Source organism: Rhinoderma darwinii, chromosome 10 (assembly GCF_050947455.1).
Source record: "Rhinoderma darwinii isolate aRhiDar2 chromosome 10, aRhiDar2.hap1, whole genome shotgun sequence".
In the NCBI taxonomy this organism is placed as follows: Eukaryota; Metazoa; Chordata; class Amphibia; order Anura; family Rhinodermatidae; genus Rhinoderma; species Rhinoderma darwinii.
In genome coordinates this window covers 21,809,135-21,831,972 of record NC_134696.1, presented here as the reverse complement: position 1 = coordinate 21,831,972, position 22,838 = coordinate 21,809,135, and the positions used below count along the sequence as shown (strand labels likewise).

The window sequence follows — 22,838 nt, the reverse complement described above, 5'->3', positions numbered from 1 at the left end:
GATCCCTACTCTATCGGTTGCAGCACCGCGTGGTGGTCACCGTCACTGCAGCACCGCTCCTGCAGAGGGAGCAACCCAGAGGCCCAAAAGCACCCATGCCATCAGGCCAAGCCAAGCCTCCTTGGCTCTGGGCCACGCCCCCCACAAGTGCCGAAATCCCTTATAAGGAATAAGTATCTGATATTCCTTACAGGGATGGAAGGGTTTTTGATGGCATGAAGAAGCATCAGAAGGCAGACATTATTTAGATTTTTGCTATTGGACCCTCTTCCCTCTTTGTATGCCCCGACTATGAAGCAAGCATTGACACATGGTGTTAAGCAATGTTGAAAACCATAATGACAAATCTGTTATATTGTACTGTACATGCCAGCTTAATAGGTGCCACACAATGAGACCATGATGTTCTTTGTGGTGGCCCGCAGCTACTGTGGGCAAAATAACCCAAAAGTATGGTGGGTTGTCCTCAGGGCTTGGACTACCCAACCTTCTCCTAGACAAGTGTAGAGAAGTTTTACCCAGATCCCCAAAGCCAACTCCAACCCAATAGTCCATGGCATTTAACCATCTTTGACTTCTGTTGATGTCGGACCTGGTTGTCCCATCACTGTTCCAGTAAGTCATGGCACAATGTCACCACAATGATACTGTATATTTGCTTAACCTACTAAATAAACCTGAGGCTAATTAATGGCCATGTTTTTCCCCGCTGCTATAGCTGTGCACAAAGTGGAAATGCCAGGAGGAACAGCCACCAGAGGAAAATTACTCAACAAGAAGAGAGCTGCCAAAACCTGACAGACTTTACACCAGCTCGTGTGCCCAGCAACATGGATATATTCACTGCATACAATGAAACCCTGCAATGTTCCCATGAGTGTGTAAGGACCCCCATACCTGTCTACACAGACGAGGCGTTACACCAAACCGGAGCGTATAAGACGTCATTCAATGGCAATAGGTGAGAGACCAACTTTACTCCTAGAATTTTCTGTAGTTTGTTCATCTTGAATCAATGCCAAGATGTTATATCATGTTATATTTTATTGTTTGTGTATTATTATTTGTGTTCAGTGTTGTTTTATCATATAGGCCCGTGTAAGCTACCGTGATGTTTTGGGTATTGGTGCCAATCACTGCACCCTCTAAGATGATACAGTTTTTACACTTAGAGGAAGTTAAACTCTTAGCTTTCTCTTATTGGTCAGCCTGGAGGAAGTGTTAAAAGGAATGTCCAGCCTCAAACACCATTTTCAATTGTTTTTTATAAATAGCTCTAAAATTTGTAAAGATTAATTTCTTTATATATATTTATAGTGGTATGGAGGTCCATTTTTCCTGAGAAAAATTGTTGAAATCCCCTGTATAGCCATAGAGTTTAACGATAAAATTCTGATTGCTTTGCCTGCATACACCACTAGAGGGAGCTTAGGATAATACTGCATACTGTTTATACATTGAACTAATAAATAATACAGTATGCAATAAGTTCATTAGCTCCCTCTAGTGGTGGCTGCAGGCAGCCAAAATTGTATAATTAAACTATGTCCATGCAATAGATTTGAAGCTCTGCAAGAAAAACAGATATTGGACCCCTATAAAGATATATTAAGAGGTTTATCAACACAGAATGTTGGACCTAAAAACCTAAAAACGACACGGTGTAAAAAGGTGGATGTTCCCTTTAAGAAGTCAAGTTTTTTAAAACATTTTTTAATAACTTCCAGCAACTAAACATGGTAAGTTTATATTTATTAACAAGCTAGGATAGCAATGCAATAATTGGTTAGGGTGAAATCTATTGCACTTTAAGACCATGTCAACAATATGAAGTACCAAGGAAAAAATATCATCAGGGAATCTAAACTCTATAACTATTTACTAACCTCAGCTGAAATGTCCACTTTAAATGTAGGCATTATTATACTCAACCTTAAAGGAATTATCTAAATAAATAATATATATATATGATGCCCCAATTCCCTAATATACCCTGTGATAAAATTCAGCCCAGAGGGCACTTGCGGCAACGATGCGATCTATCTATCTATCTATCTATCTATCTATCTATCTATCTATCTATCTATCTATCTATCTATCTATCTATCTATCTATCTATCTATCTATCTATCTATCTATCTATCTTGTATCTCATATCTATCTATCTATCTATCTATCTATCTATCTATCTATCTATCTATCTATCTATCTATCTATCTATCTATCTATCTATCTATCTATCTATCATCTATCTATCTGTCTGTCTGTCTATCTGTTTATCCATATATCTTATATATATCTTTCTGCTATTCAAAATTAAAATAATGTACAAGCAATTCAATTAAAAACTCCAAAGATATTTAGAAATAAAAAATAATAATAAAAATAAACGATATAAAATATAATGGATAAACTGAACACAGGTCCAATTATTATTTATTTCTAGTCAGCATACGTAGCAGCTTCATTATCAATGCAAGATAACAAATGTAAGTTTAGAGCTGAAATAAAAACCATCAATGTGTTTGATATAGAACACAATATTTTTTAATGATGATACAATAACAGTTAATATGTATCTCAAGTCATGAAACATTTTCATTGTACTGAAAATGAGAATTAGAATTTTTAGTAAGGAATCTCACTTTAGAAACAAGGCACTTCTTATATTATTCCTATGCCATCATTTGTAATATACATCATTTTATTGTTTTAGATTATGCACCTTTGTATTTTCTTGATCAACAAATACATTTCAGCAACCATCAAATTAACAACAATGTCAGAAGAATAACTAATAACTGTATATTTAGGTTATCTCAATACTAGAAGCTCAAAGTCTTTCTGTATAAAACAATAATGAGAAATCAATCTAACCTCAGAATCAGACTACACAGGGTTTTTTGTAGTCTGTAACCATGGAGATACATAGGGCTGCATAGAACTGTAGAAACAACATTTCCTTTTTTTAATTTTATTTTAGATGCTTTTGAGCAAAATAAAATTGTTGCAAACAATATGGGAAACTACTTAATCAAATTTGGCAGAATTTCACAGTAAGATCACCATCATTTTTTTTGAGTAATTTTATAAATTATTTAATTTATATCTATTTTTGAGTTTTTCCAATTTTTAAAAAAGCTAAATGCAGATTTCTGCTGGTTTCCTGTTATGAGAGAGCAGTGCATTGTGGGAGCTCAAATAACAGTTACACAGCTAGAGTTAAGCTGTTGGATCATGTCTGACAGTGGGGTGGAGCTTATGCTCAGCTGTGAGGTCACATGTCTGACCGTGGGGTGGAGCCTAATCACTGTCTGTTTTCAAGGGCAACCAATAGGAATTTGCATGCAGCTATGAACATGAATGGAGAGAATAAAGCAAAGGGTAGAATCTCCTCATCTATAAACCAGAGCAGAGGGTGACTACAAAAAGCATCTTTAGCTTTGGAGAACCCAACATGTCTGTGCATTATATGGGCAGCCCATTGTTTTCAATTTGAAATATGTAATACTTATTTTCTCCTGCGGTGGTGCTGCAGGGAAACTGAACACTTGCTGGCAGGTACCATCACAGATTATAGCTGCAGTTCCCAGCAGTAGGACACTATGTGAAAAGGTTATTATTGGAGGGAATCTTATAACAAAAAGGGGAACCCTTCTAGCAAAAAATATCCAAAGCAGGACAATAAATATCCCCTTATGATAAAAGATTAAAAATGTGTCACAACCCACTGTGGCGTCATGTGTAACTTTTTATTAGCGAGTGCTAGTTTAAAGTCCTAACCTGTAACAGAGTTCTCCAGTTTGTATAATTGGAGGCAAACTTCACCCAAAGATGACTCAAAAACTAACTTTTAACAAAGGACCCATCTAGAGAAGTTTCCATCCTGACAATCAGCTGTTTTTTTTCCTGTGAATTTTGCTGAGCTGCTGGAGATGAGCTTTCTTAGAACTGTCTAGTGTGAAGTAGATGAAAAATAAGCTCAATATAAGATGGAGTCTGAGCAACAAAAAATTTCCTGAAAGTTCTTTTTTTTATAGATTTGATAGAAGAGTAGAACTGATCTCAGCAGCAAATTAGTTGTTACTCATGACAGTAATTTTCTGTTACAGACAGATTTTTTTTAAGCAGGTTTCTTTTTTATTTGTGATTCCTACACCTCCACCTCATCATATTTATTGAAACATGTAGTGTGAATATGTGATTTAACCCTTTGGGATTTAGTTACTTTGTTTTGGCCATGCAACATACTATTTCTTCAACTAATGATTGACTGCAATACCACACCTAACCACATGGTGCGCTGTTAAGTAGAAAAATATCCATTAGCCACATACAGCCACGCAAAGCACTTTTAGTACAATATTCTAAAGCGCCATCTAGTGGCAGTGACCTTTAGTGAAGTACTTTACATCCTCTCTGCTGAACAAAAATAAGATAATAGGTTAATCAATTATATATCAACATGCGCTGATATTTGTTGATCAAGATATAACAAAATGTGGATTCTTTTTTTAATTTCTGTTTTTGGACACACCGGGCCCCGTGCATAAAACGCTGTTCTAAAAAAAATATTTAAATGTGCCTAAAGCAACCAATCAAATCTCACCTTTTATTTTTCCAGAGTTAACCTTGAAATAAAAGAAGTGATCTGATTGGTTGCAATGGCCAACGCTACAACTTATTGCACAATAGTTTTTCTTTACATAAGGCATGATGTGTTTCGTTAATTCAGGTACAGAGTAAATACACATATACAGAATATAGACGCTGCCTCCTGACGGTTACTGGTTGGTTACACATTCTTGCATTAAAAAATTCTTTAACCTACAAATAATCCTGATAAATCAGATTTTTAAAACAATTGTATCTATTCAACGGAAAATTTTTAAGTGTAGTTACGGTAAGTGGATGGGCTTGTGTTTGTTGACTCATATTTTTTTAGTAATATTTTACTTTTTCTTTAAAATTCTCCTTTCTATGGCTTTATTTTATTGGACCGTAATTTTTGTTGCTATAAAACCCAATACAATGGTGTATATGTATAAACACAACTAAGTTTACTACAGTGAGCTCTTACTTTATTGTATTCCTGGGCAAGAAAATGAAAGAAAATTCTGAGGGCGTTTTAAAGAAACTGGAATATTAAACCCTATGTACAGTAAAAAAAAATAATAATAATTCTGGAAAAATATAGTATAGACATATCTAAAGGTCGAAAGCTTCAATATCTACAAGATGATAATCAAGCCCCCGTACTCAGAGGGAAAAGGGTCGGGGGAGGTGTTAGTAGTATAACATGTATAACAATTAATTCAAGTCCTGATCAATCTGTGTAGATGACTGGGGGCCATTTAGTGGAAGAAAAAGTGTCCACTAACTATTGTCTGTTACCGTACCTTATAGGTGCCTTAGCATTCAATTTTGGGTCCGTTGGTAGTAACGCTTTAAAATCTGTTAACCCTTTCAGGACCAGACTAATTTTTGCTTTTATGCTTTTGCTTTTTCCTCCCCGAATTCAAAAGGTCATAACTTTTTAAAACTTTTCGTTGACACAACCATATGAGGGCTTCATTTTTGCGGGACAAGCTGTACTTTCTAATGGTACTATTTAATATTATGTGTGATGTAATGGGTGTTCACTTTATGGTGAAAATGACACATTACCTTTATTCTGCACATCAGTATGATCACTGTAAAACCTAATTTATATCGTTTTTGTTATGTTTTAGTACCTTCAAAAAAAACGTTGGATAGAAACAAAAATGGTTTTGAATCGCTATATTGTGACTACTGTAACTTTTTGTTATAGCTGTGTAAGGCGTCTTTTTGTACGTGCAAAAATGTAGTTTTTGTTAGTACCATTTTGGGGAATGTCTGGCATTTTCATCACTTTTTCTTCACTTTTTATATTTTTGGGGGGCTGAAGTGGCAAAAAATTTTTTTAACTTTTTTCCCGCTACAACTTTCACTGTATTGGATAAATATTTTTATATTTATCACCACACAACCGGGTAGGGGCAAACATACCATATGTGTAACCTGTGCAGTTGCACAGGGTCCAGTAGGTGAAGGGGCTCATTGTCCCCTTAAAGGCTGCTTTCTAATCGCTATTAGATTGCATTTAATGAAATCCATTACTGGTGGATTATTGGAGAGACATACGGGGGCAATCTATGCTTAGCTATATAAAACCAAGGGGTCCATCTACTGTTGCGACCCCTGCTCTTTGTGTTTACCCCGCAGCCATGATCCCAAAATCAGCACTTAACTAAATTATGTCCGATACTATAGCCTATTCTTTGAGCTCTTTAAACTTGCCTCCGGAGAACCTCTACAAAGCCCCCCAGTATTTCTTATTATGGGACAGCGGGAACCTTAGACAGTGAAACACTATTGAAATGCATTGTATTACATTGTGATGGCCATGTCTAGCGAGGTTTCATGATTAAAGCGCAACATGTAGAACCTTTTTACGGGTCTTTTTATCCTCATGAGATTTGTCCATTGCAGATCTAAGGGTAGAGTTTGTTCTTGGTCTGCTTGAACAATGGAATCCAATGTAATAGAAAAGCCAAGTGTATTATTTGAATTTAGAATTGTGACACAGAGATTGATGGACATGAAAGACATTACAGCAAATCTATAAAGTAGACAACAAAAAATTAAAAATAAATATGGTCATGCAGAATTTTTCGGGTTGGTCAAAAAGCCTAATAAAAGATCCTCTTACACGGCCCGACAAGGGACAGCTCGTTGATCGGACGCATGTTTGCCCGATAATTGGCCCATGTAAAGGGGCCTTAAGGCTTGAATCCTAAATGCAGTTATGATGCACTTTTTGAGCCAGAAGTGGACAATAAAGCATAAAGGAAAGACTGATAAACTTGTTGCATCCACACGTGGCTTTGGCTCAAAAGCTGCATAAAAACTTCACCAAAAACGACATGTGTGAATCCAGCATTGTTATTCAGACGAATGTGGGGTAACTCAGACGTGAAAAACGTTGTCCGTGTCCCGTTTTCACGGATCCACATAGACTTGTGGACGGTCCCATTGAAATACATGCGTCCGTGTGACAGCCGTTGTTTTAAATGTTACATAATGAGGGAATTTACTAAGCCATAGCTCCAGAATTCAGGTACAAATTGGGCAAAAAAAAATGGCGTATATGGTATGCGCCAAATTTATTATGTGTTTGAGACATTTTTTGCACCTTCCTAGACAGTTTTAAAAAGTGTCTAAAAAAAGTCACAGTTAATAGGCCCCATTTTTGTAAAAATATTGATAGAAAGTTGATGTATATTGACGTCTAACGAGATGCGCCAAATTTATTATAAAGTGTGTGCCACTGTAATAAATTTGGAGCAGTTTTTGCCTGTCTGGTCTAATTTTATACGGTTTATCTTTAGCACATTATTATTAAATCTCCCTCATTGTCTCGGGTGCATAAGATGAGATACTACTAATCTGTTTTACTGAATATTTTTTAACTTAGGACGACATAACTCTTGTATTTAGACAATCAGCCAACAATTGATCATCAAATTCTTTGTACGTGACAATTACAGAGATTTCACATCAGTGTGCTGGTGATCAGTTGAGTTGAAATGTAGAGCATGAATAATCCATCTACCAAAAATAAACATTTTGATCTGAAATGTATCTCATTTTCAAGAACTTGACATCTCAATGTCATGTTTTTATTGGTTTTTACAATTGGCTTTAAAAGGGTTTTCCCATTTTAGACATATGTGGTATATCCGCAGTCTCATATGTGGGGCTTACCTCTGGGATCCCACCATATTAGTAGAACAGAGGTCTCCTGATCCCTATTGGGCAAGCTAAGGTGGCACCTAGGAGGAGGATGAATAGAGAGTTGGCCACACATGTGCACAGCCCTCGCCATTGAGGTCTGTGGGAGTTGAGGGAACAACCAAGAAAGCTTCTCAATTTGGTGTCTCCTCTACCACCACTTGCATAACAGAGGTTAAGGGATCCCCATTCCCCTGATATGTGGGTGCCCCAGAGACGGAACTCTACCGATCAGTCATTTATAGCAAATCTTGTGGTAGTCTAAAGTGTGAAAAAAAACTTTAGGCAAAAGTTGCAAAGAACTGGCCATAGTCATATCATATCTTCCTTGACTCCTCCATTAACATGTCCAAGTGGCATATGATTACAATGGAAAGATATAAGAAGCTGCAAGATCTCTTCTCAGGGGGTAAGGAAGGGATCAGACTGGTAAAAACCCAACTTATCCAATCTTTGTTACACCTAATGGGAGCTGTAGGGCTCTTGTGTTTGATGTAAACTTTATAGTTCAGATCCTTCTGCAAAGCACCACTGTACATCTCTTCATTGTCATGAACCTCCATTGTGAAGCTGCATAAGGACTTATTTGAGGATGTTGGCTTTGGGTTAAACCAAAAATAAATTATTTAAAATAACTTGTTCTATGTCTATATTTTATGGAATATTAAATAATTATTAAATAATATTAAATAATTTATATTGCAAGTGAAACATATAATAAACAACATTTATGAACTTTCATGTAAGTTTGTGTAAGTTCACCCTTGTACCAGTTCATCAGTTTATGGTAGAGTATTTTATAGCAGGCACCCAAAAAGCATATGATGAAAACAATAAAACTTGGCTCAAACTTGCAACACCCAGACCACCTTAGCTCTACTGAACTCCACTGGGTCCAGGTATTGTGGCTGTAATATGGACCTGTAAAAGAAACCTCTTACGTTGAACACGATTTGTGGGCAGAATGTTATAGAGCCGGATGAGCTGAGAAGGGTGATATATAGTTTTGTGGGAAGAGATAGTATATAACTTGTAATACAAAAATCACTTTATATTGTGAGCTGAATCCAGTCCTACACAGTGATTGATACATGCTTATACAGGAAAGGATGCCAATCAATCAGTGACTCCTCCCACTGGACTCATAAGCCTAGAGTGATCAGGAATTTCACTAATAAGTCCAGTAGGCGGTCCTACACAGTGATTGATACATGCTTATACAGGAAAGGATGCCAATCAATCAGTGACTCCTCCCACTGGACTCATAAGCCTAGAGTGATCAGGAATTTCAGTATATTAACACGTTATACTGGATCTTTTCCCACAAAATAATACAGATGTAGCCGTCTTTAACTTGACTCTTAACACATTCAATACACAGTGGCAAGAAAATTTAACTTGACTCTTTCAATGCTGCAGCAAGTTATCAGAGTCAAGTTAAAGGGTAGTAAAACTATTAAAAATACTTTTGACATGTCATAGTGACATGTCAGAAGTTTTGATTGGTTGGAAGTTCAAGCGCTAAGTCCTAAGCGCTAAGTCCCCTACCAATATGTAAAACAAAGCGACAAAAGCGCTGTGCCGCCCTGTTTCCAATTGGCTTTCCTCAGAGTCTATGAGTCTGTACACCACTCGCTAGGCTTTCCAAGCAAAGCCGATTAGAAACTAAGTGGTACAGCACTCACCCGAGCGCTTCTGCTGCTTTGTTTTATTGATCAATGAGGGTCTAAGTGCTCGAACCTCCACCAATCAAGACTTATGACATGTCACAATGACGTCAGAAGTTTTTGGGAAGTTTATTTACCCTTTAAATTTTGATACATCTGGATATCACTCTGCTCAGCTCCTCCTGGTGGCATAATATCTTAATGCTTTACTTACATAAAACTTAGGAAACCCTAAGTCTCCTATTAAATTAGAAAAAATATCTAAGGCTTCGTTCCCATATACGTTATGGCTCTATTCCGACATTCCGTCAGAGGTTTCCGTCAGAATAGAGCCCTGACTAACACAAATGGAAACCATAGGTTTCCGTTTCCATCACCCTTGATTTCAATGGTGAAGGATCCGGTCCCAATGGTTTCCGTTTGTCTCAGCTGTGCAAGGGTTCCGTCGTTTTGACGGAATAAATACCATAGTCGACGAAACCCTTGCACAACTGACACAAATGGAAACCATTGGCACCTGATCAGTCACCATTGAAATCAAGGGTGATGGAAACAGAAACCTATGGTTTCCGTTTGGGCTCCATTCTGACAAAAACGACACCGGAAACGTTAGAATAGAGCCCTAATGGATATGTGAACGAAGCCTAAGGCAGCCACGGTGTTAAAAAAAAAAAGCATCATCCCTGTCCCTTATGACTCGTGCCATAAGTATTCCAATTGGCAAAGCTCTATCTTTATGCTAGCTGATCGTTTTTCAAAAGTGGACAACCCCTTTAAAGCGAACCTGTTATGTGATTTGATTCCTCACTAAGAGGAGCATAGGATAGAGGGAGGGAAGCTGAGCTTTGTGATACTGTATATAGGTTTATATGATTTGGAGCAGGATTTCTGAGAAAAATGCGGAGTAAATCCTGGCAGGACTCCTACGACAGTCCTGTTTTCTCCGCCCACACACAGTGATTGACAGCCTTCTGTGTACACACACTGGTACCTGGAAAGCTGTCAATCACGGTGTGTGGGCGGGGTTAAAAGGACTCTTACTGTCAAGGAGTCCCGTCAGGATTTACTCTGCAGTTTACTAAAAAAATAATAATGAATTTAATGATTTAAACCTATATTTCACAATTATATGCTGCTCTCAGAATTATATAAAGATATGAAATAATAAACAAAAATAAAGTCATAAACAAGTGAAACAGTAAAGTATCCACAAAATAGATACTAATAAAATAATCCTAAATAATAATCACAACTAAATGGAATATTTTAGTGTTGCTTTAGAGGCGCAGATTTCATTTCATGTTTGTATTGTCACCTATCCCCATCAGAAGTTCTGCTATACCGCCGAGCACTGTGCCTGATAGATCATATCAAGAACGCCATCTGTCCTTCTCCCTGAAGCTACTGCCTCTGTTCTTGCTGTGTTGCCAAAAGAAGAGAAGTTTGATTGCGGCTACATGCAGGACGTGGACAACAATCAGTCCCTTGAAAGTATAATGATAATGTGTTATATGTTCAGATCCCAGAGTGACCTAATGCATGAAAACATATCATGAATTAAAGAAATGCTATAGGCACATTATAACAAAAGACATTCATTTATAGACCAGCAGGGTCACCTGGGTAATTAATATAATCAAATGCGTTTTGTTCACTAAATACTTGTATCCAATTGAGGCGTAAATAGAAAGATATAAAGATCGATAGATAGATAAATAGATAGATAGATAGATATGAGATAGATAGATAGATAGATAGATAGATAGATAGATAGATAGATAGATAGATAGATAGATAGATAGATAGATAGATAGATAGATATGAGATAGATAGATAGATAGATAGATAGATAGATAGATAGATAGATAGATAGATAGATAGATAGATAGATAGATAGATAGATAGATAGATAGATAGATAGATATGAGATAGATGATAGATAGATAGATAGATAGATATGAGATAGATAGATAGATAGATAGATAGATAGATAGATAGATAGATAGATAGATAGATAGATAGATAGATAGATAGATAGATAGATAGATAGATAATATTAGATAGACAGACAGACAGATAGATAGATAGATAGATAGATAGATAGATAGATAGATAGATAGATAGATAGATAGATAGATAGATAGATAGATAGATAGATAGATAGATAGATATGAGATAGATAGATAGATAGATAGATAGATAGATAGATAGATAGATAGATAGATAGATAGATAGATAGATAGATAGATAGATAGATAGATAGATAGATATTAGATAGATAGATAGATCTTTTATTTTTATAAGACAGGTCTGATTGTGGAAGCAGTAATTAGATTGGTTGCTTTTGGCAACACCTCCAGTCCTTGTCTGTCTTCGTTTTCCTACAGGAGGCCGAATAGGATTAGCAAAAGAGGCAGAATTTATGTTTCTTTGCCTCTGGCTGGGAGGTAGATTGTTGCAGCAGAAACCTTCCCCCAAGTAAGGCTAAGGCCCCTTTAAGAAAGCGCCACCCCTTTCCATTATCCCATTATTATATGTTTTTCTGGTCTCTGCCTTATTAACGCCACTTGCCGTACATCTTGCAAATATCTCAATGAATATTGCCCATTATTTAGCTCAGATACACTATTTTTTTCGTTTTTAATACCTGTGCTTTCTAACCTCGTTCGGAAATATAAATATATTTTGCTTCACATTTACATTGAAAGACAGTGTACATTTAAATGAGCAGGTTAAAGCTCTGCATATTTCCTGTAATCCTTCACTAATTTGACATTTTTGTGCTAAATAAAAACAGAATAAAGAAGATGCCGGATCATCTGGGAAAGTGCGAGAAATCATATGTGATGTGGAGAACATAAAACAAAAGTCAGCATAAAAAGTACATTATATCTGTCAGATTAATATTCACAATTCATGTCCCTAGGAAAGTAAACTAAACAACAAAAGAATGTTGTGCAAGGAGAATGGACAGGAGGTGGTTGACTATCTATCTATCTATCTATCTATCTATCTATCTATCTATCTATCTATCTATCTATCTATATCTATCTATCTATCTATCTATCTATCTATCTATCTATCTATCTATCTATCTATCTATCTATCTATCTATCTATCATCTATCTATCTATCTATCTATCTATCTATCTATCTATCTATCTATCTATCTATCTATCTATCTATCTATCTATCTATCTATCTATCTATCTATCTATCTAATATCTATCTATCCATCTTATCTATCTATCTATCTATCTATCTATCTATCTATCTATCTATCTATCTATCTATCTATCTATCTATCTATCTATCTATCTATCTATCTATATTATTTCTACTTATGTCACATGCCGTATATCTAACTATATATCTCATATCTATCACTATCTATGTCTATGTATTTATTTATTTATTTATTTCTCTATTTAAATATCTAAGTCATATCTATCTATCTATCTATCTATCTATCTATCTATCTATCTATCTATCTATCTGTCTATCTGTCTATCTATCTCATATCTCTATCTATCTATCTATCTATCTATCTATCTATCTATCTATCTATCTCATATCTATCTATCTATCTATCTATCTATCTATCTATCTATCTATCTATCTATCTATCTATCTATCTATCTATCTATCTATCTATCTATCTATCTATCTCATATCTATCTATCTATCTATCTATCTATCTATCTATCTATCTATCTATCTATCTATCTATCTATCTATCTATCTGTCTGTCTGTCTGTCTGTCTGTCTGTCTGTCTGTCTGTCTGTCTGTCTGTCTGTCTGTTTCAGCTGCATTTCCTATTTTATTGATTGAGCAGAGTCATGTAGGCAGCTGTTGAGCAGCATTTTTGGGGCACCTTAGAGCAATAGTATCTGGGCACTGTATGGTATGGTTGTATGTACAGTATACTATCATTATATTATTTGGGCACTATATGGCACACCATAAAGGAGGGCATCAAGAGATGGTGTTGCACAGGGTACAACCCTGATTATATTTTTGTAAACCATGGTAAGTTTTTCTTGTAACTTTTTTATTTTTATTAATACATTTGGATTCATATGCATTTTCTCACAGTTTTGTACTTGGATATTTGAATAATGATTCTGAAAATGCTTTCTACTTGTGTTGGTAAACCAGTGGTTTCCATTCTCATCTTTGTTCTTTAAATGTTTTGAAATTTGCTAAATATTTAAAAAATACCAAATATATGATCAAAATCTTTTATTGGGTATTGTGTGTTAGGGGCCCTTCCATTATTTTCCGTTGAATAGAGTCTACAAAAGTTTTAAATTGGAATAATTGCATTTTTGCAGTAAAAAATTGGCAAGAATTTTCAAACCATTTCGCACATGTATGTAATAACATTATAATATGTCTTGATCGCTTAATGCTGGGTGATAGGTATTTTATTTTTAATATGGCTTTTCTTTTTTTAGGGCTCATTTGTGGATCATTGTAAACATTGTTTTTGTAAATCACTGTTTTTTTCCCATTACTGTATTGCATTTGTTGAATATAGTTCATTGCTTTTTTTTATGTTGCCTTAAACTAATGCTTTATTGGAACCATTGGCCTCTAATAATATGTTCTACAAATGTCCTGTAATAAACCAAGAGGTTCAGCGCTGTTGCTTCAATTACATGGGGATTCAAGTATTTATATATTTAGTATGATGGTATATTACTATAGGGCAACATGCTTTTGGGATTGGTAGAATTTATTATTATTTTTTAATTAATGTTTAATTGTTAGAATTTAATAAGTGTTTAGAGGTAATGATGAGAAAGGATTTTAAAGATAAAGTTACAAAATTTACAAATTGGGAGGTTCTGGTACCTTAAAGGGATTATCTCATTCTGGGAACCCCTTTTTTATTTTAAGCAGGCTCAATTGTGTTCTGGATTTCTAAATCTCTGGCAATCAGCTGTTACCATCAGAGAAAGCTACGTACTATAAATTGCAGTATGACATATCCTTTAAGTGAATGGCCAACCATGTAATACACGGACAGTGAGGTCTGCCTGAGTGTGAGCCGCTCTTTGATAGCGGACCTATGAGGAAAGTCCTAAGTGAAGAGTCCCTTTATGATGTCCATATGCCCTCATAAGGCATAAGGAAAGGGTTGTAAAAATGAGACAACCCTATTTAATTCATTGCCAAAAACATTTAGGGGCCAAATAAATCGAAAATGTCAGGGATATCACGATTAGACAACATAAACTTGTTGAATTTGTTATCAAGTTCAAAATGGTTTGTCTAAAATGAAAAGTTAATTAAATGACTATAGTTTTCATATATTTACTTTATAATATCAACAAGTGTCAGTTGATGTTCTCAAGGTCGCTTGAAATTTTTTCCCCTAGGAAGTTGAGGCGTGGTAACCCCCAATTCTACTGTGGAGCCATAGATTAAAAATTGTAACTACCTATATAGAATTATACCAATATAGTTAAATATTTGTATTCAAAGAGGAAATTTTTTTCCATTTTTATGGTCAAAATGTTACATAGTATGGTTGAAAAAAGACATAATGTATGTTGATCAAGTTCAATCAAGGGATGGAAGAGGTTTTGGATGAAGGGAAGGGATATGGTAAACTTTAAAACTTTGTTTTACCCCTATTGATCCAGAGGAAGTTAAAAAAAAATCCATAAGCTATGAGCCAATCTGCCCTAAAAAGGAAAAATTTCCCTCCCGATCCCGAGTGGCGATCAGTCTAGATCAACTTTCAAACAAAAAATGTATACATTGACAGTGACTTTGGCTCCTTCCACAGATTTACAGTTCATATGGTAAAGAAGACTTGTCGCCTCAAGAGATTGAACCTTTTTATTCTATAGATGGAGGGAGCGCCCACATGTCTTTTGAGGGGATTTTAAATGGAGCAGTTTTTTAACATATTTTTAGTACTGGCCATTTATATATTTTTTTTATGTCCCCCTTATATGTCTCTTTTCAAGACTTATTATTTTAACATAACAAGGCTGACTTTATTTCCTCATAACTAAGATTCCCCCTTCCCCTTATTAGTTAATTTGCTCTTTTTTGTAATTTTTTCAACTCAGGGGCATCCATTCTATAAAATGGTGCCCAGAACTCAACTGCATATTCTAAATGAGGCTGCACTAATGCCCTGTAAGGTGGAAATATTATGTCCCTCCCCCGCAATGTAATGTTAAAAAACTTTATTTGTAAAATTTATGCTATTTTACCTTTAAATATATTCTAATTTTACTAGACTTGCTTGACATATGCTTCTACATTTTTCTCGCATTCATTTAGCATAAAGTGACAGCAAAGAATTTTCTAAACAGGTTGGAAAAAAATACAGTATTTCTGTTATGGCAACTTTTATTAAAATTCCAGGAGTGTAAAAAGAAAATCAGCAGTCTCAGTTGCTATTATATTTTAATGAAGTCAGTCAATTGTGGGCGCAAGACATGTCAGAATTACATTTCATTACACCAAGTATTCACATGCTGAAATGGTAAAATAGTTTGTTAGCCAATTTATATTAAAAACTTTAGAATAGTCATTACAATTAGACATTTTATTAAATTTTACAAATTGAAATACACATACTTAAACCTTGCCTAGTTCAAAAAACCAATTTTCATATACCCAGTTAGTGAATACTGAGTTAATAGAGGGGGGGGGGGTCCTTTGTTCAGGATCCTCATCTCTTGGTCAGAGTTGAGAGCGGTTACAAAGAGCGTCTCTCTCTCTGGAGGACTTGCCCTGTCCTGTATTACACAGACATCTCGTTAATATGAATGGGCACTGTGTAATGCTTCATTTCCCCAGTGGTGGCGCTGCAGGGAAATTGAACAATTACTGCCAGGTTTCCCCACAGATTACATCTGTGGGTCCCAGCAGGGGGATACAGTGTGATCAGCCTATTGTCAAGGACCCTTCTAACAAGTAGGAATTGTCTAAAGCAGAGAGTCCTTTAACTGCCATATAAATGGTGGATATGTGTAAGAAAAGGCAACAGTTTATGACATCTGTGTTGGTTAGATGTAGAACAGCTGAGATTGTAATTTAGTGCAACACATAGTGCTTTGATGGTGGTTTGATCTGTGGTTTGAATAAAGTTGACTAAACAAATTCTATATTTGTTGGTGGAACCCCATCAATTTTAACTGGACATGGTATAAACCCAATGTAGTGTTTATGGAAACAACCCAGAGTCAAAGTGGCCTAGCAGAGTACCAGAGGAATGTTCTGTGGGCCCAGGTTTTGACACAAAAATGGGCATTAGAGGCCCAGTAAAAGACAGCACCATTTGGAGGTGACTTTAGGGCCAATCACGTGCTGCTAGGGTCTATTACTTATGCGATGATTCACAGATAAGCAATTAGACCTTATTGATAATATGTCCTATGTATGCAATAAGATTACAATGAAATGAAAAGTGGACATGTTCTGCATAGATTGAGGGTGACCCTCAGAATCATGTCCTTTGGTGGACCCAAGAAACCGCCGTCTCTGACCAGTATTTATCTCATCTGTATGAGCAGGTTAAAAATGACCATTGACATAATATATTTGTTGGTGGCTAATAATCATATGTGTACGGTGGGCTATAGACATTAGATTAGCCGAGATATCAACAAAGTTGTCCGTATAGCTCTACAAATATGCATGTCTGTAATTACCTATAGGGTGAACTTGGCCGGTCCATATATTACATGGTGGCCCCTCACTTGTAGCTGATGCCGGAGAAATGTATGTCTGGGCGCAACTTTCTTCAGTGGTATCAGATGTTGGCTGGGATCAGCTGATTGCCAGGCTGACTTTATTTCAAAACTCTGATGCAGTAACTACATAGATATAGTCCAAGTAGTTTAATATACCATTGAACAATCCCTGTTTATTTATTTTCTGCCCCTCTTTTTGTATTCTGAAGGTTGTGTCTAAACCGGGTGCCTAGCAACCACCCGACTTCCTATGTGGGTGACCACCATTTGAGTACATGAAGCTTCATGTACAAAAGTAGTCACAGGAAGTCCTATCTGCTGTACAAGAGACTCCCTCCCCTGGTACACAGGCTTGTTATAGGTGGGCCCCAACTCAGGTACCAGAGAGCATGGAAAGAATAGCTGTGTATTTAGTGAACTCCTAGGCAGTACAATAGTTTGAGGAATATTTCAGAGCGCACAAAAGAGTTTTCTCCCTTGTGAAGAAGCAACGGATCCGCAGTAAGTATATATAAAGATGTCATTTTTAATACGTTATAATACAAATTCCGAAGTACTTGCAAAAATACAATTGTTAGATTTGAATGAGAGGCCAACTTGCCACTAAAGCATTTGTTTAGAGCATGTGTCTTTTAATTAGCAATTTTTTGCAGCAGGCCTGACTAGGCTTGCTTGTTGTGTGTTACGTACCAGCACGCGCAAGCCCTTTTTTCTGCTCGCTGCAGACCTACTTCTTCTGATCGGCATCTAATTCCTGTGGCCTTTGTGTCTGAGAAATGGTTTGAAATCTCCTGCTGACTGGCTGAAGTCTGTTTTTCTTCCTGAGGGCAGGGCAGACGCCATGTTTCTATATACTGGTACGTACCGCTCTTAAAAAAAACTAAGTTTTAAGACTACTTAATGCAAATTAAATATTCTGAAATATTACTAGGTAAAATATTTATGCATTTAATTTGTACCTGATGTCTACTCACAGAGGATTTTCTCTTGGAGCTGAACCAATATCAAATTCATAGAGAATGTTATAAGTAAATGCATCAATATGGTAGGACGCAGGAAGTTAAATATATCAATTTCTTTAAATGTATAAAAATGTGTCAGTCGCAAAGCAGAAGTTGCACTGCCGTAAATATTTCAACCACTAGGTGGAATTTTACGCCATTTGAATATCTAATAAGGCTCATAGTCATATGTTCTCCCAACAGCACACCATGTGGTCAGGCTTAGTACTGCCAATAAGACAGTTATTGTTTTTAGTGAGTTATCATATGGTGTATGAGCTACAAAATTGACTGAATCTCCGAGAGATAAAAAGACAAATAGATTAATTATATGATTCTATTTCAGAAAGGATATTGGTTTTGCCCAAAAATTGCCAGCTTTAATGTCTCATAATGATAGAGGAACATACTTACATTAAAATGAATGTTTTCCTATGTTGTATATAGAACTTGTATTTACAGCCATATAACATTTATATATATATATATATATATATATATATATATATATATATATATATATTAGCTGTGAAATTTGTCTTTTAAATCTCTTGTTTGTGCAGAACCTTATAGGATGGATAATCTTTGTATTGGTAAGCATACAATCAAATATAAGCCACCTGTGACTTCAGGGTCGGTAGTGGGTCAATAGAAATAATAGACAAATTATTGCAAAATTCTGCTGAACTGATGAAACCTACTGCTAGAAACCATCTTGGTAGAACACGTCTTGTAGATGAGAACGACTATGCCACTACTCAAAAGGCAGTATTTTAGATATTTGTGACACCGCATCAATGTCATCATCCTGAGACTGTTATCTCCTGAAAGTCCTGGTCCACAGATTTCCCTCCGGTACAAGGTTTTAAATGCTTAAGCACTGAGTGGGACTGGACTAACAGAACACTATTGGATCCTCCTCATTGTCCAAGGCCAATGTTGACACAATAATTGGCCCAAATGTCCAGCAAAAAAACAAATCCATTTGGAACCGACTTTGGAGCCACTCACTTTGCCCCTAGGGTATATTTGTTAGGAATTGATCAGTTGTCTCATACGGTATGGACATCATGTGAACATGGCATATGGACACCATAGAGGGGAGTCCCTGCTCAGGACCTCCCTCTATGAGCCAGAACAGAAAACAGCTCTCTACGAGCCACTCCCGTTCTCGCAGACTTAAACCTTCCTTGTTTTACATAGACAGTCGTTCATCTAAATGTAACGTACTTCATTTGCCCCGTTTCCCCTGAGAAAATCAGCTGTTTGTGAGCACTGTCGGGAGTCTGATGTCTGATGAGACAGCCCCTTTAGCAACTAACCTATAAGACCTTATTGATGCCCAAGGAAGGGTTAGCCAACTTGGCCAAGGATGGATTTTGTTTAGGAAGAGTAAATAAATTATGTTTTTCCTCTGTTCTTTACCTGTCACCATGACTATGGCTTCTCCCCACGGGCAATATGAGGGAAGGGGTAATCGAGATTGTGTTGACCATGGAATTAGACATCAGCACAGTATAACTAAGTGATGTGGGAGGGCAAAGCTAGCGACGTCGCTCACCATCATATGCCCTCACACTCCATTTAAAAAGTCAGGAAAGTGTAACCTGCATATTTTTGGTATTCTCCCTCCCCTCTGTATCATTTCTGTAAATGTAAATTTTTCACTCCCCATACTTGCCGAGTGGGTGGGCTCTTCCTGTGTGATGTCAGAGCTGTACTGTGTGCTCTGAAAGAATCAGATGTCTCCTTTGCTGTTCTCCCCTCTCGCAGCATTCAGTCTCACACACTTCAGCTGCATCCCCCTCCTCCCTAATTTATATTTTCTGTGCTACGCTGGATACATTTATTTGTGGGCAGTGGAGTTTTCTCAATATTTACACAAAGCCTACATGCAGGGAATAGCAAACTACAGCACCACTCTCGTGGCTTAGCCCCATTGAATGAAAGAAAATAAAATATGCAAAGTATCAACATTTCTGGAAGGTGAGGAAGGTCACTTTCCCCTGATAAGATATATTACATTGTTTCATGTATTTACATGTTCTACAAATGTATCAAAAATCATAACCATAGGGGCGCTTAATATATTTTCAATTGCAATTCACTCGTACTGTATCCAGTAGGACAAATCATTTTTAGCACTAGTCATAGATGATTTATACCTTAACTTACAGAATGCAAAGTGAGTAGCAGAATATGACCTTTGAAATATTTTACTAGAGTCTTCCTAGAACTTGAGAGTAACCAGTTTTTGTACAATTGTGTCACTTGAAAGATAAACTAAATTTAGCTGATAGCTCTACACGGTTCTAGTGTTCAGTGCAGTCTGAGGGGAAGTTATGTGACCCAAATTGTTACTATGTTAATATAAATTATATATACACCGATCAGTCATAACATTTAAACCACTGATATGTGCAGTGAATAAGGCCGGATTCACACGAGCGTGTTCAGTCCGGGATACACGGTCCGTATGTCGGCAGTATTTCCCGGACTGAGCACAATGTAGGGAGCTGGGTTCTTATCGTCATCGTTATCTATGACGTTAGGAGTCCCTGCCTCGCTGCGGGAAAACTGTCCCGTACGGAAAACATGTTTTCAGTAGGGGAGAGTAGTTCCGCGGAGAGGCAGGGACTCCTAGCATCATAGATAACGATGACGTTAGGAGCCCGACTCCCTGCACTGTGTTCGGTCCGGGAAATGCGGCCAACCTGCGGAGCATATATCACGGACCGAACACGCTCGTGTGAATCCGGCCTAACATTGATTATCTTCTTAACATAGCGCCTGCCGAGGGGCAAGTGAACAGTCAATTCTTAACGTTGATGTGTTGGAAGCAGGAAAAATGGACAAGTGTAAGGATCTGAGCGACTTTAACAAGGGAATTATTGTAATGGGAAGACGACTTGGACAGGGCATCTCCAAAATGGCAGTTCTTTAAGGGTGTTCCCGGTTTGCAGTGGTTGTACCTACCAAAAGTGGTCCAAGGAAGGACAACCGGTGAATCAACAACAGGGTAATTTGCGCCCACGGCTCATCGATGCTTGTGGATAGTGAAGACTAGCCCATCTGGTCTGATCCCACAGAAGAGGTACTATAGCAGAAATTGGTGAAATCTTTACTGTTGAACATGATAGAAAGGTGACAGAAAATGTAGAGCCTAGCATCTGGCTGTGTTTGGGGCTGCGTAGCTGCAGACCGGTCAAAGTGCTCATGCTGAGCTCGGTCCACCGCTGCCACCCTACCATGGGCACGTGAGCAACACAAGTGGAGCATGGAACAATGGAAGAAGGTGGCCTGGATTGATGAATCACGTTTTCTTTCACATCTCGTTAACGGCCGGGTACATGTGCGTCACTTACCCGAGGAAGAGAAGGCACCAAGATGCACTATAGAAGGAAGACAAGCTGGCGGAGGCAGTGTGATGCTCTGGGCAATGTTCTACTGTGTAACCTTGGGTCCTGGCACAAAAAAGTGTGTGTGAACGAAGTCTTAAAAGGGTTATCTAGGATTAGAAAAAAAAGTGTCACACCTGTTCAGTGGGTTGTGTCTGGATTTGCAGTTTTGCTGCATTGAAGTGAATGTGGCTGTGCTGCAATACCACACCTAACCTGTGGACACGTGTAGTGATGTTTTTGTAAGAAAGCAGCTATGTTGGATTTATCCATCACTCGTCGATAAAGAGTTAAAGCAAAATTCCTTTCAAAAATAAAAAAGTAGGTCGTTTTTCATTGACCGCTAAAAATAATATTTCTATAGACATTACATGTGACTAATGTTCCTGTAAAGTGCAGTGTACAGTGGCCCAGTGGCCTGAATTGATAGAAAGATTATGGGGCGTCTGCCTGATAAATTGTCTTCAAGAGACTCTAAAGCAAAGCATAAAGGATTATGGAAGCTGTTGGTTAGGAAATAGGGTCCTAACCTCCGAGAATGAAAAGTAAAATTGTCATTCAATGAGCATTAAACTCAACAAGAACAACTTCAGAGCTTAGTGAAGATAATAATGTTGTCAAAAATACAACCTCTAGACCCACTTATTCTGCGCCTATAGGGAAAAGGCTCTGCAAACGGCTGAGACCATTACAGTATGTTCAGAAGAGTTAACGGGAAAAGAGGAAGAGAACATCCAGCATCAACATTTTACTTACCTTACCTGGATGCAGCCACAAATTTTATCTAATGTCCTGTTCCTGCCAGTGCTCCTTGCTTGTCATGTTGCCTGGCTCGGATACACTCGAGGAGTGGCCTACTAAAGTACAGTAGATAATCTTGAAATGTCACCAATCAGGTTGGTAGAGGAGATGTAGGGCTCCAAAAGCTGAATTTCAATATTTTCCCGGTGTTTGACTTGAAAAATTTGGCCATGTGGCAGGGCATTACAGACAACAACGTGCTTAATTTAATATTTTTGTAAAACAAATAATGTAAGTTTTAAATCATACTCATAATGACATATCACTAACCCAACCCTTACCACCAGAAAATATTGATATTCGTAAGACTCTCCTATTGAAGCAAATATATTGCTTTTCTCAGGTGAGTCAACTGGAATTGGGGAAGGAAAAGTGAGAATGGAAGAAGAAAGTAAAAAATTAAATACAGGGTCGATATATGGAAGCATAAACAA

At 37.0% G+C, this 22,838-nt stretch overlaps 1 protein-coding gene across 7 annotated transcripts in view; it reads left to right on the top strand.

Annotated features, from left to right (window-relative positions):
• The window catches only part of AJAP1 (adherens junctions associated protein 1), a 178,267-nt gene that overhangs the window by 142,050 nt on the left and 13,379 nt on the right, over positions 1-22,838 (top strand). For 4 of the 7 annotated variants that reach the window (XM_075839485.1, XM_075839483.1, XM_075839484.1 and 1 more), the window contains exons 5-6: positions 719-961; positions 13,941-15,998. In XM_075839485.1, coding sequence (XP_075695600.1) covers positions 719-961; positions 13,941-14,109 — 412 coding nt within the window. In that variant the 3' untranslated portion in view covers positions 14,110-15,998. Of the gene's footprint in view, positions 1-718; positions 962-13,940; positions 15,999-17,897; positions 18,062-22,838 lie in introns of those variants that run through there. The other 3 variants (XM_075839486.1, XM_075839487.1, XM_075839488.1) reach the window with 3 other exon arrangements.